Here is a 27041-nt window from a genome sequence, read left to right on the forward strand (position 1 = left end):
CAAGACTATTGCTTAATCAGCAAAATTTATAACACAAAATACAACAGGCATAACAGGCGTTGAAATGTTGTTTAACATTGAAAACGTTACAACATATATGCATTAAATTTCGTTAATAAACCCTGTACATTCAAGAAGATTTTCAAAAGGCATAAGGAGGCAAAATACATGTATTCTTAAAACATAGGAAATATGAACTACATAAAGTAACCCGGAAAATAACTTAGTGGATGGCTTGCCCCGTAGGCGCCTTTTTTAAGGTCTTTTGTAATCAATTTGTATTAAAAGTATTTTGCAGACCAGAATATCTAGCTCGAGGGTAATTATTTACGGTGGTAACACGGCTCTGCCGAGTGTCACTAAAGTTGCCTAGGTGTTCCTATCTGTGACGTCAGCAGGTTTTTTAAATTCTCTTTATTTTACATATTAATCATAATTTGGAAAGAAATAATAGAAGTTGAAAACAAATAATTCATTTGGCACTTTTTTACAATAGCGTATGAAATTACAACTTCCTTCATAACGGCAAATTGGCGCCATTATAAGACCGCCATTCATTGCGCCGCGCCTGACCAATTTAATTTTGTAAATATGTACTAATAGACTTTAACTGGCTTAGTGTTTATGGGTTTACTTAGTGCTTACAAGTAAGTATTTACGGAATTAAATTGGTCAAGAACGTTGTAGCAGTTCAACCGATTTAATTTGGTAAATGCTTATTAATGAATACTAACCATTTTAGTGTTTGAAACAGTCGATTAACTAGACTGATAAATAGTTTGCCGATACACCAAAGTAAATTTGTTACAATTCATTTGAAATACTGCAATTCTATCGGACAAAAATAATTACAAACACTAAATTATGTTTAATATACGTTTCAACTATGAGCTTATTGAACTGGCTTTCTAAGAGAATATATTGAGAAGTGTTATCTTAATCTATATACATGCCTTTTAATTGTTTTATTTTATGCTTCTATGTCTATACGGCCTGTATATGAACTTTCTGCTTAAAGTCAAAGTGCCTGTCTCATATAGAGTTGTGACTTTACTTCGTTAGTGAATTATGTGAATTCTATGAGAATGTATTTAATTTCTTATTTTTAAAATGAGTTGGATTGAAACAATTGGCAAAAGAAAATAATTCTGAAATAAAGGTCAAGCTTAAATCTTATTGAATTGCAAAGATTAAAAATATCAGTAAAAACACAATATATGGTTTTATTTATTGTATTTATTTATTTATTTTATTTATTTATTTATTCGTCTATTTTTTTTTGGCCACAGAAGTCTTTCATGTCCTTACCGAATTGATATACGTTTATATACGAAAGATAGAATAACACGTACCATATTGTATATAATATCCGATTTTGTATCAAAGTGTACCGCGACGCAAGTTAAATCCAACTATATCTAGTGAAATAACTCCCTGCTTTATCAGACTCAATAATTCATAATAACTGCTAGCAGCACAAACCATTCCATGTAAGCAAGTGAAACTTTTATACAGCATGTAGAGAGCGTTCACGAATAATCAAATAGCACTGGGCTGATTCTAAATAACACAGAAGTCATTTCAGTGGTAAACAGCTGAAAATAACAGAATAGACATGTTAATAAATAATATGTTTTACAGATTGGATATCTATTGTACTTTTTCAAATGGTGACGTCGATAAAATATGTCTTTAAAATACATGTAAAAACAATTTTTGATTTTTCTTTACAGATTGAGGAACAACAACTGCACAAATCATTTGCAATGTATGATTTTTGTTTAGATAAAATGCAGTAAAATTGTGAAAAGAAAAGTGTATGTAATGTAATAGAATATCAAATTATGTAGAAAATATGTTGTATTCACCTTTTCATATTCGATTCACTGGATTTGTTTTTATTAACCTGTAATAGTTTCAAAAGTTTGTGATAACAACTGACTGTCACGTGTTACTCTTTTAGGGACTTTTTGGCTCAACACATTTTTTTTTATTTCTATAATGCAAAATGACCCAAAATGACATGCGATGGACCGCTTAACTCGATTATCATTTCACAACAATTCTGAGTATATAATTATTTGGTAGACATTTGCATATTTTTCCGTTTCAATTGTACCATTTATTCTATGTAAGATTTTTAATTTTTTTTATGCATTTTATATATTTAATAATCAGGTATACGACGATAACGATAACGACAACAACATCAATCTTGATGCTTATGTTTGCAAAATCATCGCTTATTGTCTTTTTTATCAACTTTAAAGAATTTAAGAACAGAAATGTAATGATTACAAAGAAATTATCACTGATAAGTAAACCTTAAATATATTTCTAGCCTACAAATAATTGTCAAAACCAATTGTTGTTTCTTTTTTATATTTAAAGACAAGAATAAAAGACCACCAACTATTAATTAGGAAGTAATTTTCAAAATATCATGTACTTAATAAGGACACAGTCATTTCAAACACTTTAATTACAATTTGTATAACATGTATGATTTAACATTTCTCTAGATAAAAACTTTTCCTGTTCTCGGAGACATTAGCTTAACAAACTTAAAATTAAAACAAATTAATATTTGTCCATGTGAATATCACATTATATAAAGCAAACAATGGCAACTGGTAATACATATTAGTACATATCAATCGTTTTGGCTTTTATAGTCGTATCCATATGTACATGTATTGCGTCATGTTTATGGTTCATATCCATTTATTTCGAGTAAACAACAAGACTATAAATCGAATTTGGCTAAAAGCGTTTTGAATTATTAACTGAGCACTATATGTATAGCTAAAATTGATATTTTGCATAAAACTAGGTTTCCATAAACATGTAACTGTGTTAAAACACCATCTCAAGTGAAACAAAAAACACACGCTCATGTGACATGGATCTGTATTATCATTATTTATTTATTTATTTATTATTATTTTGAAAAGTAAGATTTTTTGACAGCAATGACACAAAGCAGTAAATGTCTATTTACAATAGTAGACTCGGTTTTATTGAGTATATTTATGAGGGTATATTGAACAAATGCATCATTCTGTACGCCCTTTACTCTGGCTTAAGTGGTTATCCGTCCTCAAAAGAACTGAACATATCTTTTATTTCTGATTTGTACATAGTACATCATCATATACATAATTATATTCAAGTAACATGCACTTTTCAGTGCAATCAATATAAAGAAATCAATAATATAAAGAGATTAATAATTGTAATGAAAATTCAGAAATTTGTTATTAAGCCTCAGTTAAGTGAAGAAATAGTATTGGTTGGACCAGGATAAAAAAGACAGAGGAAACTTTTTACATCACTGTACACTTGCTGCTGTGGTGTAAAAACAAATCTGATAAAGTGACATCTTTTGAAAGCAATTCAAATTTGTTGACAAGTGCAGACTCGTTTTTATTGTGTTTGTTCATGACAGATAATAAACAATGTATCATCTCTAACGTCCTCTTGCACCGCCTTAAATGGTATTCAGTACACACTAAACGTATTGTAATCAATGATCAATAGAATGTATATAAAATGTATACAATGATCATAATTATTACAAAATAACAAAGTAATATGTGTCATTTTCATCACAAACTTGATTGAAAAGTATATATTATATTTTTATTGTCTGTCGAGATTATTGATTCCAATACTTTGAGTAAAGATAAAATAAAAAAAAGATAAGATAAGTAAATGTTATTATAGTGTAGTCACATTGTGTAATGTACATACATTATACGGATAAAATTGTTTTTTTTCACAACACCTGGTCACGTTGAGCCCTCAAGTCACTTAATGATTAAAACATTTTCAAAATAAACTTATGATAAGAGGGAGGGTGTGAGAGATGTTGCACTTTCAAGGAGCTATCGAACAGGATATCTATGATTTAACATCCCCGCAGACATTTGATAATTATCGCTAATATCAATAATGAGTTCAAATTACTACGTATCTCTTAACAAAATAGCGTTTAGAAAACCTGTAGGGTTGTATGAAGGTGAAACATTTATTGCACGAATTATATTTCTAAGAAAATATACACAGCTTATTGTAAAAACAGTCTTAGAATGAGTCCATTGATTTAATCATGTAATCACCTTATGTATACGCACAGTTGCTAGTTTGATATAACTTTTGATTTATATTACAATTAAACTCTTCTTAAACTATTTAGATTTATTACAATTATGATATAAATATATGTGGCTAGCTTAATGACTGTAAAGACTGTTACGAATTATCAGACTTCTGTTTTTACCTTTTCTGGTTTGACATGCGAGAAAGTTTTTATATGCAGGAAAAGAACTAATCTTTTGCAATCTTGATACATTGAGTGAAATCGTATTGAAAAAAACAAAACAAAAAAAAACAAAAACAAAAAAAACAACAACATATAATTATTTTGATATAAAACAGTAAATGTCTAATTTTGATTTTGTAGGCCAATCAGTAGATAATTAAATTCAATTAAGCGATTTAAACAATGTTGAAAATGATAATTTCGAATTAAAACACATTGATTTTATGATTAACTATACGTATCATGATTATTTCTATATTTAATTTAACTTTAATCAATTCTTGATTCTTTTCTCAAGTGATTATTATAAATCATTTACAGCTAAACATTTCCTTATACTTTAAGATTAATCTAACCCTATAAGTATTTACTTTGTCACTTTCCGGTTATATATCTAGTAAGTCGACAGCTTCGACAGCATAAGAAAACCAATTTTACAGACGAGTGAATGAGTGGCTTTTCGTAGAGCTAAATGGATTAAAATCTCTATGGCGATTAAAAGGTTACTTATTACATATTTGATGCTATAAATAAATTAAAATCACAACAACAATAAAAACAAAAGCAATTGCAATTAACGATTAACAGATTACATATTTTATGCTATAAATATCTTAAACAACAACAACAAAACAATTTACAAACGACTTTTATTAAGAAATACATGAATGGTTAAAACTAAACTACAGAAATATAGCAAGGCTTTAGGTCTTAAAAATATGTAAAGTCTGATACAAAATGATTAATTTTGACACTACAATTTGTAATAAAATGAATATTTTGGAGCATATTCTGATAAAAAACATGTTAGAAATGAAAACAGAATGATTCATTTTGAAACAAACTGTTAAAAAAAACTCATAACAGAAACATTAAGTTTTCAATCTGAAAACAAACTATTGAAATTATGTGCAATTAAATATGAAAAGCAAAATCAACAGGGAAGGGCGGCAAAGAACGCATCCCCTAAAACAGGACCGCCAACAAAGAGCCAGGCAAGACATCAAACAGGACAAGATATTTAAAAAAGTATAAATAGGGCGTTTAATAAAAAACGTTCACACAGAAAATCAAATTTATAATCTAAATTATAGCTTGTACGTTTTCTGTTATTTTGACGCATAAGGAAGCTTGTGCAAAATTGTTATTTTGTTGTAAAGTTTTAAAATGAACAAAACAATAATCCATTCAACAAAACGTAGACGATTAATATTTTTATAGCAAAATGTAGAGAAATATATCCAATTAAGTGATTAATACATAAATGAAAATATCAATTTCTTATTTAAACTTTCCGTTTCAAGATTATGTCTAAAATGAATTTTGATCTCAACTTCGTAAGAAATTTCTATTACTTTAATATAAACACATGGCATGGTGCTTAAGATTAATCTTAACAAAGTAACATGCCGAAATCCAACGAGCATAAATACAAAAATAAGTTCACGCTTCATCAACATAAAATACCTATTTATTTATAGATTAGTGAAATGTGTGGGTTTCCGTGTAATAGCCAAATGGACTAAAAGCTCAATTGCAGTTAAAGATTATAATAATGTTTTTTTTACCGATATTACATTTGTGATATAATCATTAACAAAATTAAGCACTTTATGAAGTTATCATACATGAATATTTTACTTCCGAATTTGTTAAACTTGAAAATACACCTAGAAATGTAAGTGTTATATCTAAATCCTAATTAAATAACTAGATTTTGTGTACCAAAAGGATAGTATAATTTTGAAAGACAACAATTAAAGGGACTCCAATGAGGTTTTTGAATAACGGGAATGGAAATTGTTTTTCGATATTAATTTTCCATTTGATGTAAGTCTAGAACATTGACATGTGTAAAATTACAGATCATTCGCTCACTCCGTTTTTCAAGGATAATTATTCTAATTGTGAAAAAAGTCCAAACCTGAAAAGCGTTGCAACGCCTTTTACTCATATCGTGGTTAGAATAGCACACAGATAGAATTTCAATTAATTTCTGAGTGTATTTCTTAATATATAATAACGATACTCATTTCCAAATATCAGACATTAATATTCACTAACCACTTTGAACATTGTTTCACAAATTATATACATAATTAAAGATAGATTAAGAGGTGACAATGATTCTTTTAATCTTTCTTAATTATAATGGAAACATAATTTTCAAACAAGTCCATGACTAACATAAATTCATATCCTCATTGGGTTGGCAAAAATGACGACCGACTCGTCAAAATACTGTGATATGTAACAATGAACTTTATTAGTGTTTGGTGTTAAAAATCATATGGGTCATATCAATGACAACACATTCGAATGTTGTACAGATATTAATTAAGGGATTTATTTCTTTTGGTATGATGGATATAGTTTTTATGGAATGATATTCCAAAGTTAAACCATATATAATGTGACATTTTAATCTTATGTTCACTGTTCTGTTTTCTTTGAATACAAGACCTTTGCCAAAACAGTAAAGTGCTTGACCTATTTATCCAACTCTCAGTATTCCACAATTAGGAGTTGTGTTGTTGCTTTCCGATACAATTTATAAAGCTGTTGATCTTCTACTATAGTTTTTATAAAAGAAAAGATAAAATAATATACAAATTAAAAAATAACGTTTTCGGTACAGAATCATGAGAATCTGTTCTTATACAGATTGCAGTGCTATCAAGATCCTTGATAACTATGTCCGGTTTGTCGAATTTTAATATATCGCTAAAGCATGCAAACGGGGATGCAGGTATTCATGTTTCAATTCAATACAGTAAGTAAATTAAGCAAAACGAGACATGAGAAAAATATATAAGTAAAAAAATGGTAATATTCCTTTTCAGTTCAAAGCAGTCTAGGCTGTAGTACTTCATAATTCATATGGTTTTAGAAAGAACTACATACAGTAAGAAAGAAACATGTCCATTTCAACAGCTCTAGGTATGAAGTATTCATTCTTAATGTCATACCGCTTGATCTATGTATCAATTACCATGGTCGATATACGGAATCGTGCCATAGAACATTGTCATATTGATGTTTCTTACTTTTCCCCCGTTTTGTAAGAAAATATAGACAACTATGATACATTGGTTTTTATGTCCAAACTACTTAGGGTCATATAGGTTTGCCATTGACAGTCCTCACCGTTGTTACGCCGCCCTGCTGCAAAGCTGTCAGTCTGTAGACTTACAAATGTAAAATGTTGGGACATCCGTGTCTTATGGACACATTTCTTGTTTAACTATAAGTAAATGTGATATCTATGACGCACATTTACAGTTAAAAGTTTGAAGATATTTAAGTATAAATTAACACTTGGCCATGGCTCTACTTTACAGGACAAATAGGCTACAACAACTCATCCTCGTTAATTATTTATTCAAAAACGTGTTTGTATTTTTATATTTAAATGAATTTTTAAAATGTTTTCTCTCTCTTGACAAATGTTCATTTATAATGCAGGACCGTAAAAACTTAAGGTTGTAATGGTCGATTTACAAACAGTGTTTCAAACGTCTCATATTCTCGTTATATAGGAAAACACAGACAATATTTGTTCCGCTTTACTAAGCTTATTGTTGCTTCAATGATTTGATATCTTTGACGAGACTTTTGCGGGACAGAAATCATCCAAGTGCTGATGATGTAAGTGTCATTGCGAGTATTGTTTACTTTCGCAGTAAGATATTTTGAAATGTCATAAATAACGCCGTTGTCGAGTACAACATGGCGTAGTATATGTATACTATTCATGATAGAAATAAATAAAGGACAACATGAATTAAATAAATGTTTTATATTAAAACAATTTTTCAAATAAATATAATTATGATTTGTTAAATTATATCGATTTAAAATAGATATATTTTTATGACAGAAATTGAATGCAATAGTCAAGTTGTTCATTTTTATTATTCTCTTCGGTTGTCTATGATTTTTAGTCTTTGTTCTTCTTGCATCATTTGAACTTTCATTCAAATCATTTCAATAATGATCTTTCTAAATGTATTTGACATGTGAGTTGTCACACGAATTTGAATATAAACTAAGCTCTCGCTCCAGTTTGATAAAATACTTAAATTTGATTAAAAATCTCTAAAAAAAAAAAAGAAATAAAAAATGCATGCTCAATTAGACTAACTCTCTCTTGGAGTTTGATAATGCAAAACAAGGAGAGACTCGTATACAACATCGTTAAATATTCATCTTATGCTCTTTTTGTTGCGTGTATACGACACGCCCTTTGTGAATGAGGCGTTGCCCTTAAAGGTTAAGACATCAGAATTGCGGCCACCGTTTAAACCTGCGTGACCGCAAGAGGCGACTAAATGGGTTCAAATTACCGGAGAATATGTGTTCCGTAGTTCCTGCTTGTGAGGTGGTTTTGAACCCTGGTTTTGTATTTAGTTAGTTACACCAGAGGTTAGCGAAGATCATCGTTCCTGTTTCGGCGCCATGTGGCCTACATTGCATTGGGTCGTGTCGTAAAACAAAAAGAAAACCCTAAAGTATATGACACAATTCTGTTGTTTTAAAGGTCTTTGAACCAAAAAACAACAGATAAATGAAAAACTCTTATCACTAATGAGTTAAGGAAAATTATTAAACTTCATAAATGATTTTAATTTCATGCCTCATTAATATTTATATAAAAAGGTCGCGCTCTATATTTCATCAATTATTTAATATCAGAAACATAACATGCACGAAACACTTTATTGCAGTTGATCCTCTCTCTAATAAATATGTCAGTGTACGATAAGGTTAACGCATGTTTTGAATAACAAGTTGAATAAGAATAAAATATTTACGAGTTTGAGCTGTATACAATACAAATTTCTTGTAGAAATAAATTGGCATGATTAATCGATAAAGTAAACAATAATTGCTTTTTAAGAAACAAAGTCATTATGAAGGCATTTTGTACCTCAGAAATAATTGTCTTTTAAACATGTGATTGATAGTGCCAAAGTGCAAAAGAAAAAAAAATGAGCGTTATGGCCAAAGAATATTTTGCATTGATCTGATTTGTTTGCGGCATCTGCATACCAAAAAGCTATACACAAACTCTAAAAGTTGTACACACATGATTAGTTTCTATCAGATTAGAATCTAATGTATGGTTTATGTAAACATTTGCAGAAACAACTATTTTTGAAATAAAATGTACAAAATATAAAGCCTTACAAACAAAGACAAAATGGAGCATGATTCTTTTAAACAAAAATCAACAAATAAAATACGTTGACATGTGTGACATAAGCAATTGCAAGTTACCTTTTTAAAATGGTAGGGTTGTGGGCCTCATTAATATTGATATTTTACAAGTTAACATGTTTTTTTGCTGTCAATCATCTGAGTTATTTAAAAAAGTTAAATACAAAACATATACTTTTCAAAAGTACTGCAACCTAATGTCCATAAATATCTGCAGAAAACCAGCTTTAAAATATTGGTCGCATTATTCTGTTCACAAGATAGAAAGACAACATGTTTAATATTTCAATTTTTGTTGTCTAAATCGTATTATACAACTGTTTTCAGCTTAATCAAATTATGACTTTAAAGCTCAAGTTTAATCTAAAACCACACACAACACAATTAAATGTTTTGACGTCTTTATATATTTCAAAAGGACTGCTGATTAATAAAAGTAATGGCAAAATGTGATTCTTCTTTATCCATTAATTCAAACATGAAACATTACATAAATTTCATCTAATATAACAAATGGAATACATGCCTTCGTTACATTTCACCATACGCATTGATGAATTTTTGAAGTCTTCTTTACTTTAGATAAATAATATATACGACAGACAGACCGGCTACAAGAGTTAGGCAGTTATATTTCTGTTTGGCAGAATATATACCTAGTGTTCAATTGACGACTGATCATTGTTGATTTGGATAGATGCTTTGTTTTTTTATCAAATTACAAAGTGATGCTACTAAACTTGTCAATTTGAAGTATAGAATATAGAAACGTATTTAAATCCGATATATCAAATAAAGAACAATAAGAATCCTTAAAGAAAGTCCAAAACGCCAAAATTGAAAATGTTGCAGGCTTGGTTTGATTGAGCGTGTTCATGGACGATACTGTCAAGTGCAAACTACAACCCCCGCCCCCTAGCACCAGCAAAATTCAACATTATCAACATAAAATGGTAAAATTTTGAATTTAGAACCATCCGCAGATGTGTTCATACGGCGGTTATCATTGAACAAGTTACAGAAAAGGATGGTCAATAAGCAGCGTGAAAACTGAGAATCGTACACTCGGCTTAAACTAAGAAACGTAAATACTGGTTTTCTTTTACATTGATAAGCATTTGCAATGAATACATTCCAGTAATTAAACAAGTTTTTTAAACTCTGTATCACAGTCACGCTTATAATCAAGACCCATGTCCATGAATCTGTGTTGCGACTATAGTGTTTGTACGTCAAAACGTTCTATAGATTTTTACTGTTCGCTGACAATTAGCAAATAAATATGTCACCCTTATATTATAATATAATGTATTAAAAATAACGTATAAACGAATCAAGATCATATTTATTGCGAGATCAAATGTTAAAACACGCTAAATCTTAAAGCAACTGCTTACAATAAAAAAAAATAACTGTAGAAATAACAAAAAATTTTGTTGCCTAACTGCTTCAACAAGGGTGATACGAAAATATTGTTAGTTTGATCAACCATATTATTTGAGGACCATTTTCAAAATGCAACGTATCCTTCGGGTTCCATCTAACGTCTTAAATGATATTTCTTATGCATTTTTAATTAAAATGACAATAAATAATTAATAGTTAAGTATTTTCACTAACATAATGTACATATATCTATTTGATTCTTAACGTATAAGTGTTTACTAATTAAATTATTTATCAAGAATGTGTTTATATACAATTAAACATGTGAATTCAGTTAATGGTACATGCCTGGCAGTTTTTCACTAATATGTCATGTAAGAGTATTTTTATTTATCATATACATGTACTTAAAAATTAAATATTGAAAAATATTATTATCATTTGTTTTTGGCAAATTAAAGAAAAATGTGAAAAGACTTAAATTCTAATTAACATGAAATAGATAGAAAATATTTCTGTTTTGTACTATGGAAAATTAAATTATATTTTACTTTTGAACACTAGCTCACATATTTTAAAATAAACTTAAAAAATGTGCAATTTAATTTGTATACAAAGCACATGGTGATAACTGTTTGATTGGTGTTTTCTTTTGAAATTGATCACTTCATGTTCAAATTAATCATATCTTTCAAATATTGTGAAAGAACTTCATTATTTCATTCATTGATAAGCCATATTTAAATGGAACTAATCATCAAAGAAATCTGTATTGAAATATGTTTAACTAATATAAATAACTACAATATAGTTTTAGTTTAGTTTCTTATAGTTTTCTGGTCAAGGAAATTGGTCATGTCCTTAAACTAAATGGTTAAAGTTTTAATACAAATAAAAGCTATCACATACCATATTGCATATAATATCCGATTTTGTATCAAAGTGTACCGCGCCACAAGTTAAGTCCAACTAGATCAAGTAAAATGAAATTCCGCTCTACGATATCAGACTTAATAAATAATATTTACTGCTAGGCGTACGAATTATCCGATGTAAGGAAGTGAAACTTTTATACCGCTTGTAGAGCGCGTTCACGAATAATTGATCAGTCCTTTGGTGGTTTATTCTAGATTAGTCACCTATCATAACAGTGGTAAAATCAAGCAACTGCAGTACATAGATTTCTACAAAAGAATTTTTTCCAATTGAAGCGTTGACAAAAATGGTCTACATAATTACACTATATCTTGAATATGTTCAGAAACTGAACTAGACAATGCTTTTCAATTTCAGTGTGTGACTATTATTGGTCTTCATAACAACAATTTTTGAAGAAAAAAAATGCTTTTCGAACAATTACTTGTTTAAATTTAGATATAATATTTTTCATATTCGTTTTCTGATAGCACTTTCTTCAGAAAATGGAATAGTCAATGCTTTGAAATTATCCCTGTGTGACTGGTGATACAATTATTAAAAACAAAATATCAAAGTTGTTAAAACGAAATAATGCTATTTCAACAATAACATATTAAATCATTACACAATATTTTTGTTAACATTCATTTATTTGGTAGTACTCTTTTTATGATAAGAATAACATATAACAAATCTGTATAAAGGCGTGTACCACAATGAAGTTCTTGTTTTGTTAATTGGCATTAAATTTGATCACACATAGTGTATAATCTGTAAATTTAAAAAGGCAGTATAGATATAATTGGCGAAATACTTTGTATAAAGATAGAGATTAAATAGATCAAATGGACTGAACGTAGTATTTTGATTGAGATTTTTTTTATTTGTGACGGACGTCCTCGCAATATCAAAATAATTATTTAAGAGAAACTACCGAGTCAATATTAGCAAAACTGACTACTTGATTCATCCATTTTAATGTATTCCTCTTATGAGTTTATCCATTTATTTTGGACATACAACGAGACTATGAATCAAATTTATTTGAAAGCACTTTAAATCATTCAGTGAGCATTTTCTTAGTAACATTTATACCTAATCTTTAGCACGGCTTCCATTAACACGAGGCTGTGTTAAAAGAACATCTAAGATAAAAGCATAGGCACACGCTAGTGTGATATACAGCGTTGGTCACACATTAGTCTGTAATGTTAACAGATGATGTATACAAACGTAGAAAATAATAGTATTTCTAACAAGATTATTTGTGATAATATTATTTATGACGAGCAAGATTAAATAAATGAAATGTGTAGCTTTAATATGGATTGGTGTAGGAAAGCGCCTTTGTTAAACGAGGAAAATGATGCAAATTTATTTTAGATTAAAACACGCAAAGTGCGCCGCCATTTCTGATGTAAATAAGAATACAAAATGTAATTTCTACTATGCATGATACCATTATGACGTCAAACGTTACAAAATACATTGGCTGACGTCATATTATTTAGTTTTTTTGTGAAGGTCCAACATAATTTAATCGATATTTTATATGTGTTCTGAAAGTTAAACGTTTTCAAAATCAAAAGATAATGGCTTTTTTCTAGCTTGCTACCTTTGTTTGGAAAAGTAATCATATTGTTTTAGAAGAACAAAATTGAATCGATTCATGAAAAGTGTGTAAATGTTAAATGTTTCTATTTATCAAGGTCATGTCTATCATATTAATTTTGATCTCATTTTGTTTCCCATATATAACTTATTTATTGAAATATGGTAAAGTGCTTACGGATTAGTCAAACTAAAAATAGGATTTACTTTATTTATCTGATGATCTGGAAATCAAATAATTGTCTACTTTACGCTTAATTAATATCAATGGCACCTTTTTATTTATAAATGTGGAGGATATTTGGCTTTTCGTTGAAGCGCGAAACGGTTTAAAAGCTTAATTGCAATTATGGATCAAGAGTACAATATTATTAATAAACATATTTCTAGAGTGCATTGTGAAGAATAATTAAACAAGAAGATTACAATCTCAATAAGATTTTTTTTAAATAAATGATATTTTTGAATCAAATGAACAAAACTGTCTCAGTTTAAACTTATCATACAATAGCAATTCCTAATGTGAGAATTTTTTTATAAGAATGCAGTATATATTGGTAATTGAGACAATAAAATAAAATAGCAATACAAATATAATGATTTTGTTTTAATGCAATGGTATTGATAGATATAAATGTGCAACTTGAAAACAAAGTTTTGTTTCTAGCAACGTTTTGCTGCAAAACATTAGTCGTGTATTCACGAACTAAGCTACAATTTCGTTTCCCTGATTAACTTTTAAAACTGTTACGAACTGGCATTAATATAGGCAACAAAATGAACAGGTAATGATAGGTTGGGTTATTGTTCAATTACCTTTCAATATCACAAGTAATAAAAGTGCTATTTTATATTTGCTAGACATATAAACTTGTATAGAACATATACATTACTGTATATGTATATTCATTAAAGGAAATCTTGAACAGTTTACAATATGATAAGCATGTATATTAAAGTTATGACATCGCAGCATAAAATAAATTCCGAAGAAATCGTGATAGAAACTGGCTTGACAGTACCATTTTAAAACATACCTATATGTAACTGCCCTAAGAAAAATCATAGCTAAAACTTAAGTACTTTACTTCGACTTCACAGGTTAATGAGAAAATTATTTTATATCTGAAGGTTTACATGGATCTCTTCTTTGGGAGAGTGTGAAGATAAAATTTATTTGGCAAAAAATTAAAAAAAATGAAAGAGGCCATGTATATACAATGTTTACTTACTTTATTTGTTTCACGAAATCTGTTCTTTTTATCTTTTTAAATCATTTTGCTTTCTTATACCAGAAATCTTTTTTTTTCAGAAGGGAGTATTTCTTGGAAATGTTTTTTCTTCTTATGTTTTCTAGTCTTTTCATACCACAACGGAAGTATGAGGATGAAGCTATTTTGGTTGTCTTTAAAGTATCTCAAAAGGACTTGATATTTTTCTGCGTGAATGCTAAAGACCATAGCATTTGTCGAGGAATATCTAATGCAGACAAAAATAAAAAAATAAAAATAGAAATTGAAAAACTGCCATAAATAATCTTCAAAAAATCATACAAATTATATTTTTAGGTAATGAATCGTCAAAATATTCATCCATCTGTAAATTAGTAGACGGATACTAAAACATCTATATCCATATTTTATCAAGGATACTAGTCTGCCACACAAATAAAGATGACTAAACCATTTAAAATGGTCAAAATATATTTTACTCTAGTGATATGGATGTATGCTTCATAATGTTAAGTCATTCAAAATCTATAAATACCTTAATGAAAACAAACAAATGGAATGGTGTATTATCATATAAATTGATAGATCAATGTTATAAGATATGCTTATGTTTAGTTTATATCCCGGGTAATAAACAGAAAAATACTGCAAAACAATTGCATTTGCTACACACTTTTTATTTATAACACTTACTTCTTTTCATTCATAAAAAAATGCCAGTTTGCATTTTGGTAATTACAGTCGCAGGGGCATATTCTTTAAAAATTAATATAGTTCTAGCAAGAACCAATTTGATGAAATGCATGTGTCGGTACTTACAGTTTGGTGTATGAATAATATAAATTCTGATCTATATCCTTATAACTAGAGTCGACTTACTAGTATAGATTTTTTGCCAGGACTTTTTATAGACGTTTGTAATGTATAATCGCTTATATAGAACGAAAAGACAACATGTAACATTTAAATTTATTGTTTAACTATATTTAAACTATAACTAAGATATTGTGATGTCAATAGGTAGAATTTGGTAGCACAGCGTCATAAATTAAAAAGAAAAACGCGTTCTGTTTGGTAATGGACTCTATTACAGGATGGCTTATTTCAGTCGTGAACCACGGGGTCGAGGTCTTATCAAAATAAAAGGTCAGATATATTTTACAAACTTAACGTATATTTAAAAGATATACGTCGTCAGCAATGTTTCAGCAAATAAATATATGTTTTCAAATGATTTACCACATTTCTCCAAAACAAATATTTTCTTTCTCAATGTTAGACACTCTGCCAACTTAGCAATTTTTGTGTCAATTTGCAGAATAATTTCCGTTCATACTCATAGATGTCGTCCCAATTTCTTATCTTATATGAAAAGACAGACAATATTTGTTTCACTTAACTTAGCTTTACTAACGCTTCAATAACTTGACATCTAAGATAAAAATTGCGTTTCATAGAGACAGGAATCATTCTAGCGTTGCTGAAAAACTTTGGGGGCTATTTTTTATTTTTTTTAGTAAAAATTGGAACAAAAATAGTTTTTTTATGGTTCAAGCGAGGGTTTTGACAAAAAAACCCTTTCCCAAAAATTTTCATTTTTTTAATGCTTTTCCTTTCTTTTAATTTAAAAAAGGAAAAAAATTTTTTAAATTTCTCTTTTAAATGACCCAATAAAATTTGATAAACAAAACAATAGGGGAAGGGGAAAAATGTGAATACATATTTTTACCGTTAGAAATGCCAGGACTTTCATTAAAAAGTGAAGAGGATTTTTGGCAGGCTGATTGAGGGGAAAAGAAAAAACCCCCAATTCAAAAAAAAGCATTGTGCCCTTTCAGGGAAAAATTTTAACTAAAAAAGATGGGCTGGGTATCAATTTTAAGGGGACCATTTTAAAAATTTGCACACTAAAATTTTGATAAATTTTTTTTTATTGCGAACGGACCCCGGTTCCCCTTGTCCCCCTAGCTAATTGATCAAAAAAGGCCAATAAAGAAAAATTAAAAAAAGTTTTTGATGTCGAAGATTGCCCCAACATCTAACTGCTTTAATCGTTTTTGTTGCCCATTTTTTAAATTTGATATTAAAAAAATGTTTTGAAAGTTTCCCTTTTTAAATGAAAATTATATTGAATTTCATAAGAGATTTGAAAATGTTATTGTTAAAATTTAAAAATTTTCCCAATAAAAAATTTTGGAAAAAATTGAACAACTTTTAAAAAAAAATTTCCCCTTTGTTAAACTTTTTTAAAATTAAACTGAAAAAACCAAAAAGTAAAAATTAATTTTGGCGGTTTTAAAAAAGACTTTAAATTTTTTGGGGGTTTTTTCAGTTTGGAAAATTTCTTTTAAAAAAATTTTTTTAAAAATTTTAATAAAAAGAAAATTTTGTTTTTTTGCTTAAAGGGTTAATTTTCTTTAACAAAAAATTAAAAATTTAGTTGCCCCCTTAATTACCTTTGGTTTAACAAAATAACCAAAACCCTTACACTAACAAAAATACCTTTTTAAAACATTGGTTTTTATAAAAAAAAATTTTTATTTTAATTCATTTAATAAGGGCCATTAAATACCCAAAATTTTTTTGGTTCTTTTTTTAATGTATTAAAAAAAAATTGTTTTTAAAAAAAATTTTTTTAATTTTCCCTTTTGGTTTTAAAAAAGGTTAAGAAGTTTTTAAATTAAGAAAAGCAAAAATTTTTAATTTAAAAAATAAAAAAAAGTAATACCAATTTAAAAAATTTAAAATAAAAAAAAATTTTTTTTTTTAAATTTTAAAAAATTTAAAAATTTTTTTTTTTTTTTTTTTTAAAAAAAAACCTTAATTTTTTTTTTTTGGGGGAAAAAAAAATTTTTTTTTAAAAAAAGAAAAAAAAAAAGGAAAAATTTTAATTTTTCAAAATTTTTAAAAAAAATTTTTTTAAAAAATTTTTAAAAAATTTTGAAAAAAAAATTTTTTTTTTTTTCCCTTTTTAAAAAAACCCCCCTTTTTTTTTTTTAAAAAAAAAAAAAAAATTAAAAAAATTTTCCCAAAAAAAAAAAGAAAAATTTTTAAAAAATTTTTTTTTTTTTTAAAAAGGAATTTTTAAAAAATTTTTCTTTTTTTTTTTTTAAATTTTCAAAAATTAAAAATTTTAAAAATTTTTTTTTTTTTTTTTAAAAAAAAAAAAAAGGGGCCCTTTTAAGGGGGAAAAAAAAATTTTTTTTAAAAATTCCAAAAAACCCCCCCCGGGGGGTTTTTTTTTTCCCCCCCCCCCTTTTCCCCGGGGGTTCCTTTTTTTAAAAATTTTTTTTTTTTTCGGTTTTTTTTTTTTTTTTGGGAAAAAAATTTTTTTTTTTTTTTAAAAAAAATTTTTTTTTTTCCCCCCTTTTTTTTTCAAATAATTTCACATCTATCCCTTCTTGTCCAAGTAACAATCATCAAATACTCTCTGAAACCATTATTTAAACATTATAAAATTCATGTTTGCTCTTTCTTAAGGTGAAAAAAGGCATAACGTGCCTTTAAAGAAACATCCGCAAAACAAAACAACAGAATTATTGTAATAGACTGTCTGTCACTATAATTATGTAAAAAGAATCAATTATGTATAGACCACATTTGCTATTTAAAAAGCAGTATTTCAAGAATATTTTTTCTTTTTCTTTTCAAACCGTGTCTAGTAGTATCTGTTACTCCCTTGCTATATCAAGTTATGTATAGGTTAGAGTGCATATTGGGTGTTCTTCGTAAATAAGAAAGCTCAAAAGGAGCGGAGCTTGCGAAGCGACTGTAGCTTTCTTATTTACGAAGAACATCCAATATGCACTCTAACCGGCTTAGTGCTCCGCCATTTTTTTCCGCCCAACACACCGCGTGGCGTCACACGATAGCCTAAATGTGTATAACCATATTTGGAAGAGGTAGCGGTACACATTTTCGGGTACGTGTTTTGCATAGCTTATTCCCGCATTCAGTCTAGGTAAATCAGACAATATCACGGTGCATATCCATATCGGTACCTCTTTTGCGAAATATTCTCAAACGGTACCCTCTTTTGGAACATACACAGGTCATTCTCTGCTAAAAACAAACCAGCGATGGATAACAATGCAGTAAAAATTCATTGTAATAAGGAAAGGAGGTATAGACACGTAGAAAAGATGTATACCACGGAACACTAGAATGTTTTATTTATGTGCTGATTTGTCCATGTGCCGATTTTCATTTACTGCAACTTCACAATAAGCTACCAAAAAGTCGACATGTCTTGCCTCGCCCGTCACCTCGACATATTTTTCGGGCTGAAATGAACCTGTAGCTTGATTATATATGCATCATACATATTTATTATGTTCATATACATATCATCTTCGGACAAATGGCAGTATATTGTCAAAAAATAAATGTAAAATTAATAAAACACCCTACTTTCGGTTTTGCAGCGGCACGGGCTGTAATATTTACATAAAAACTAAGAAATATTACATACATACTTTGTTGGAATAAGTGAACTTTTTATTTGGAAATTATAAAATGATACTGGTTCCGTAAGTAATAAAACATTTTTACTGTTATTTTGCCTGTTTTCATTTCAATGAACCTCCTTTTTTGCGACGGACGCGCCCTCAGGCGCGTTCAGAGATATGTCATCCTCGCATGGGATTTCGTCGGCTACAATCGCGCAGGTGTCCTCAACCGAATAACAGCCCAAGAAATAGTACATGAATTTGATCCTATGAAACTCCCATACTTTGTCGGGATATTTTAAAAACTTCCATATTTAGCCTTTTCAATTTCGAATTATGTTATCCAAGTTAAAATATGAACGTATTTGATTGATAAAAACGTTGTAGCCCCCGTAGTATTATTGCGCAATATGCAAATAACTGCTGAAACGATTTACCGCTGTCGAAAAAGTAGGACAGCAAATTATCCTATAATTAAGGAGTAAGCTCAATAATTCATAAAAAATATTAGTAGGAAATAAATATTTCTCCATTAAACATTTTTTATTAACAGATCAAAAGTTTTTCGTGACTCTAGAATAACTCGCGCATTAATAAAAGTAGAACTCTTTCCGTGACTCATACCGCGGATTTAGCTGAATATGCAGCAGTTATTAATAAATTAGACTACAGTACAATGGTTAGTATTGTAAATATCTATTTTTGAAAATGCATGGGATCAAACACTTTACCAACGTGTAGTCTTTCGTGTAATCTTTCTTGAAGGAAGTTACTTCCGATTCTTGTGTTTTGTTTACATAATTTTCTAGGTCACGATATGAGTTAAAACCTGCTATGAGATTATAATAGCCAACACTATTCTAAAAATAGATTCTGCATCACCTGTACACATTATACATGTAATAAACCAGCGGATACTTACTTTGTTTACATGCAATACTTTAAGAAATTCTATTGTAAGAAGCAAACAAGTTGAAAATGGAATTTAGTGTGAAATTGAAAGGGACAATTAAACACTGTAGTGCTTAAGTGACATTTAAATTAAAATAAAAACGATATGCTCTGGCCTCTACATCTTAACCTTGTAAATGAAAAATAAATTCTAAAAAATAGACCATTAATTGCTGATGATTTTAACCAAAAATATTTTTAATGAGACATATCCAAGAGAAATAAAAATACAAATGACTTATATTTTATTGTCTATATGCCCACTATGATATAACACGAAGAAATTCTACTAAACATTCTCACAAGTATTATTTATTATGCTTGAAATTTATTGGCATGGTTATATTTTAGAAATATTTCGTTGACAGTTTTTTTTTCTATTTACATATCATTTCTTGGAATAAATGGATAAGGACACTGATTTACAAGTTTCACTAGAGTTTTAAGGCATAAATTTCATTCTGTTTTTAAAAATTTGGACTTGTTCTGCTTGAAAGTAGAAAATCTGAATTATATCAGATTGGGACACATAAAATATATTGCTCTACAAACCTCGAACTTGTATGGAACAAATTTTCTCTGTTATACCTTTTGTGTTTCTCTGTTATACCTTTTGTGTTTTTTTTCTCTCAAAAAATCCTTACTGTCTCTCCGGTCGCATGTCCGTCGCATTCAGTGCTGCAGCACTTTGATTTAAATCTATGCCGTAGTGACGATATACATGTGCGTGTACGGAAAAAACATGATGCATAAATATTAATTAGTAGGAGTAAACTTCAAGATCTCTGCACATGCGTATATTTCACTTTAGCGCTCTTCGAAACTTAGCTCCGCCCACTTGCGTTTTATAATATAAAACGTCCATTTTATATAAAATCTGTTCTATTAAGATTTAAAACCTGAAAATTTGAAAATCCTCGTCGGTGATTGGCTTAAAAAAATTGGCGAGCACTAATATTGTTAAGATTGTAAAGATTAAATGCAGTTACAATTCAAATCAAAATAAGTGATTTGACAGCGATCGTGAAAGATTGATTGTTTCACAATATGTCTATATGCAACTCTAAATTGAACTACTTCTGGCTTACACTTTTCAATTCTGAACATTTTACAAATTACTTCCGATATAACAAATGGATATTTACTCTTTGTGACATTTTGCCATGTTTCTTGATAAATTGTTGAAGTTTTCTTTTCTTTTCATTAGAAAAATAATACATTGACAGACAAACTGGCTACAAAATGGAGACTGTTTTAGGGACAAAAGCTTCAACTTGGCAAAATATATACCTAGTATTTTCTTTGACCTTTGATTACAATTGATTAAGTGTAATTTGTTTGATGCCCTATTTGTACGTATTTCTTTCTCTACACTATGTTTTATACTGGGAAAAGTAATATTTGGTTACTTTTTTGTGCATAGTTATCTGCTACCAATAACTTATTATTTGTGTGTCTAAGTTGGCGAAATAAAGGCTGTATGAGCAAAAGTGTAAACATCTAATTTCAGCAGTGGTGACAGTGATTTAGACCCCACTGACCACTACTAATAAGTAAAAGACTATCCAAGTTATGTTCCTTCTAAATATACAAAGGTTTAATAAAAGCATTGTTAGTTTGGTTCTTTGATTCATTTCACCAACATGCTGCTCAAATAGGTGATCTATCTAATTTCCGAATTGAATGGTAATTGTCGGACGAAAAAATAATTACGTAAAACATAATGAAGCTATGACATAAGATACTTACTTTAATTGAAATACAATAAAACGTCATAACAATTTCATTATTTTCTAACATAAAGGACTAAACACTTAAAAAAATTGTTTTTACACTGATAAATTAGTTTCATAGTATAATAATATTTTTTATGAAACTTGATCAAGTAGAAAGATGCTCCCAAAAATAGTCAAAACCTCCCTTTTGCATGCATTAATCATATCAACAGACACATTGTCTACAAACAGAAATGCTCCAGAATTAAAACACTGAAAGTTTGCCAGAAAACGAACTTCTGTATAGCAGACAAGCTTACTTTTTATGACCTTTAACTAAGTTTTTTTGACATGTGTTACATTATGGTCCAATACATTTTGGAAAATATACAAATAACTTTCCTTTGTGTTGATTAGAGTAAATGGACGTTTATTTGCTAACAATTCTGAATCAAAAAATATTTAACAAATTGACTGATGACACGATATTTTATGACAAGCCGAGAGCATCACAATGCATTTGTTTAACGGTGGTCTAAACAAACAATGTTACGGATCATACTAGTGTATCATTAAAAAAAATTGAAAGTTTATTGTCAACAACGTCACCTTACGAACTAATTGGTTTAAGAAAATATGTTTATTTTGCATCTTGAAATAGACACAGAAATTAAATTCATCTTTATGCTTCTCGTGCTAACCTTTCTGTACTTTCTTGTATTTGAACTTGTACCACTGTTTACATTATTTTATGTATACTATATGGCTATAATGTTGTTATAACATTTATGCAAATAAAATGTTGTTGTTGTTGTTGTATTCGTACTAAATGGTAATTGGTTTTAGATGGTTAAAACAATACCAATCCAAATGGAATGTTGCAATATAAAAAAATCAACTGAAATAGAATATTTTTTCTCATACTTAAAATTTCGAAATTACTATTATACATAATTATTAAAGAAAGAGATCTCTATGTATTTTACTTTGTTGATAACTTTTTTGTCGTAAGAATCGAAGCAATAGAGTTTTTGTTTGTTTTTCTCTATAATTAAGTAAAAAAAACGTAAAACTAATGTACTTACTTTTTCGCCATTGAAGGATCCTTAACGGGTCCTTAAAGCAATACGTAAAGGAATAGTTCAAACAATATTGTCCAACCAGCATTTTTTTCAGAAATGCATACATTTACTTGAAGTTACATTATGTTCATTTTCATTGACAAGTTCAGCAGAATTCACTATATATTTTAAAAGATTGACTGTTATAGCGGTGATTGACCAACAATTGATATTGAACAAGGTTAAGAATGAAATATAATCCTGCCTTTAATATACACAGACTGCCCCACTCTTTTTATATATTGAATATTACAGGTAAATTCCGATGATATTTATAGAAATTGCCTTGACTCATGTGAGTTATTTATCATTCTTTCAAAGTTAGTTATAAAATTGAAAGGAACAATGTAAAAATATAAAGATATTTTGACCATCACCAGTTCATTCACTATATACTTTTTGATAAGATCTGATATTGTTCAAAGATAACTCATAAGACGTCATTTGGTACTACATCAACTTGTGTAAAAAGACATTGACATCATGAGACAGTAAACTCAGACTATTTTATTCAACTCGTTTTACCATATTTTATGAGGAAATCATTTATTCTAATAAAATGTCATATAATGTAGTATTTTGGAAGACAGACTTAAATAAATGGCCATAAAAGTAAATTTCAAAATCCTTATTTTATAATGTAGGGTTAAATGACATATGTCAAAGAACGTATATTATTTTGTCATAATTCGTGTTTCTTTACAAACTTGTCAAATGCCTAAAAACGCATCCGAACATCAAAAAGAACAAAACAAATTTGTGTGAAGTAAAGCATAAAGCAACCTAATATATAAAGCTTTATCTGATGAAAAATGTTTATATTTAAAAAATAACAACATTACATTTTTTTTCATTGCTGAATGGTAATTTTTCAAAAAAGTTGTAACGCAGAATGTGTCTGATAATTAACTGAGTATTATGTACGTTAACTAGAATAAAATGTTTTACTGTTACTCACAAATCTATGTGTTATTTATTTTATTACTCCAAACAAACCTGTGATGATCTGAAATTGTCAACTAAGTCAAACTGAGGCTAAATCGAGATGAAATGCGACCATTTTATTTTAATTTCGTACGAAAATAGACCACGTGACCAGATTTTACACTGTTAAAACTACTGTTACCCTGTTACAGTACAAATTCCTGGGTCTAGTGGTACAAAATATTTCCAGTTGCCTATGGGGAATTAACATTGCACAACAAGTAAGGGGTAATAAAAGCAAATCACATACAAATATATGGACTTTATAAAAATAATTTAGAAAAAAAAATGTTCAAATACAGACCAAATCTTATACATAACTATCATATTTTATTTCGTTTTCTAAATTGCTATGAAACCAGGTTTTCTGTACATATTGGTATACTTTTTTACTTTACATCAATTGCAGTCAAGTCATTCAATTTATTTAAAAGTCTGAACTTCAGTCATTTTACAAATTGCTATGTCTAAGAAAACCCAGACATAACGTGTCTGATATAAGTAATCTTTAACGTCAAGTAAATGAATAGATTAAATAAGGACATTTAACAAATTGCATCCGTTTCCTGGCTGTTTACTGTAATGAGTGATGAATATAGCTTAAATGTCTTTCCTTCCGTAATATTTCACTATACATATCAATAAAAAGTAATAGTTATAATAACAATAAACTCTCAATTCATATATGATATGATAAATAAAATCTGATGAAATTTTTTATAGTTTCTATATATTCACGCATGATCAGAATTGATATATAATGATATGGGTAGGGCAAATTCCGCAATTGAAATAGGAGACATATATCAAACAAGATAATTTCAAGGAAACGTTTACTATGATCTTTCAGAGTATTTCCACTATGTCCCTATGTTTATCTTTTTCTTGATTATGAACAAGGACCAGGGATATAAGTCTTATACACTTATAAACAAATCCGACTTAATGTCAATAGGTTGGTATTTTGTACTTTCGGTTTCTACAACCAAAATAATAAGTATAGAAATATTGTTATTTGTACTAAGTGTTTACTTTTATATCTTTGAATTTACTTATTTTAGGATATATTGATGATTATCTCTTATAAATCATTACATATAATTCATTTAGCAGCTAAAATTTATCTTGTTCAATTGGGTCACAGACGCATTCACAAAAGATTGAAGAAAAAAGAAACATTGATAAAAGTGAAAAAACCACATCTCCTTCAACGTTAGGGTCATTAGATAAAAATACAGAGGACCAATTAGTGATGACAAAACTCTCAACTAGGTTGATGTGTTAATGGGAGATATACAGTTAATAGTGATTTACTAGCTGATAAGCCTTTAGGCTGGAAGGGTTAATGCGTAGGACTGGCTATGCGTAGGTAATTTTCAGATACAAATGTTTCTGTCGGCCTGTTAATATAAAGTAAAAAACAAAATCATAATTGTCAATGTGTCATACGAATGTTTTGTCAATTTGTTTAACATTAAGCATTTTTGCTCGTCATAGTTCTCTATAAAAAATAACACGAGAAAACTTTAGAGCTTTTGGAAATTGAAAGGTATGTAACAATTTAGTCTAAGCTTTCTAAAGGAGTTGAATTTCGAGATCCAGCCACCGTCAACGTTTCTTGAAACCAAATGAACTTTTACATGAAACATAAAATTATTTGTTCATATACGAAGTGGCAAATGATAAAATATTATTCAATCCGTTTATTAGAATTAAATTTGACTCAAACATAAGTTTATAAATTTTGTCGAGATATATCTATATTTGAATGTTTCATTTTCAACTATATTATTGATTTATTCTAGATATGTATTTCTTATTTAGGATAAGACATGTTTGTATAAGATGAAAATATATACATCAGGAAATAACTTTTTGACAATGAAATAAACATCACCATGATAAAAAAGTCCATATCTGCTCAATTTGAAAACATTTCTTTTGAAATATGATACAACTATCGAAAACAATATATGCTTGTCATACGATTATAAAAAAGATCAATAAAGAATAGTAATAGAAAAATACAGAATAGTTAATTAATTTAAATTAAGTGTTTTTTATACTAAGTAAATACATGTGTAAACGGTTTAAGATAAAAGTATATAACGAACCATGTTCTGCTAAGCAATCAATTATCCTGACACAAGTATTGATTAAAGAGTTTAACTGAGTTTAACTAAATTTTAAAAAATCAAATTGACTTAGACTGCCTCTCCATTTCACCGTATTAGTTTAAAGAGCTTACACAGACCTAACTTTAAATTTGACCCTCTCACACACACGAATGTTTATCTAAAATATTGAAATGGTTCCACAACAGATTAAAAGTACAAAAGTGGTCAAACTAGAGTTTTAAAATAGTGAAAAATAATTAATTGAATATATGTTCAGTGAATTTTATGTCATTTCAAACCGTAAAATTTGCCACGTACATGTATATACTTCTGAATATATTCAGGGTTAACATGATATTATATTTAATAAGATTATAAGTATTTAACTGAGTTTTAAACAATTTGCTTATATATTTTTTTTGGGGGGGGGGGGGGCGTTGGAGGGATCTTTTTTGTGATAAATTATTCAAGTTTTGTCATTTGTAAATAGTATATCTTATTTATGTTAATTTCTTATAACTCATAACGCATTTATGATTGCAACTGATGTAAACATCTTATTTTTTTTTATAAATGTACATGGTGATAATAATGGTGATAATACTTAACTATATATACATACGTTATCTTATCATATCTAACGTATCAGTTCTTGTCTTTTAAAAATAATCGTGCCATTTTTATATCAACATAATTCGGTCAGCCTGTAATAATTGCCATATACGAGGGCTGTCCAAAAAATTCGCGCACTGCAGTTATTGTCGTGAGAGTTATTGATAGAAAAACATTAATTATATATCACTTGAAGGGGAGATCTGTCTCAATTGAGAAAACAGCAAAAAAAAACGTGTAACCGGCATGTCGTGAAAACGAACCGTCATACAGTTACCTTGGTAACGTAATACCGGCGCACGACAAAAACTTGGGTTAGTTCATTACTTTGATGCATCGCGGTATTCTTTAAACACTACATATAAAAGTTAAAATTCGGGGAAAAGTATATGTACGTATTCC

The 27041-nt window shown here is 28.6% G+C and overlaps 1 protein-coding gene across 3 annotated transcripts in view; it reads right to left on the reverse strand.

Moving 5' to 3' along the window:
* LOC132727042 (neo-calmodulin-like) overlaps positions 1-26098 on the reverse strand; it is a 42783-nt gene extending 16685 nt beyond the window's left edge. Inside the window, exon 1 of one of the 3 annotated variants that reach the window (XM_060714216.1) lies at positions 26025-26098. In XM_060714216.1, the coding sequence (XP_060570199.1) occupies positions 26025-26027 (3 nt within the window). In that variant the 5' untranslated portion in view covers positions 26028-26098. Of the gene's footprint in view, positions 1-1352; positions 1506-11839; positions 12014-26024 lie in introns of those variants that run through there. The other 2 variants (XM_060713539.1, XM_060712797.1) reach the window with 2 other exon arrangements.
* Positions 26099-27041: the final 943 nt, after the last annotated feature.

Source organism: Ruditapes philippinarum, unplaced genomic scaffold (genome assembly GCF_026571515.1).
Source record: "Ruditapes philippinarum isolate M1 unplaced genomic scaffold, ASM2657151v2 ctg1952_1_1_1_1, whole genome shotgun sequence".
NCBI lineage: Eukaryota > Metazoa > Mollusca > Bivalvia > Venerida > Veneridae > Ruditapes > Ruditapes philippinarum.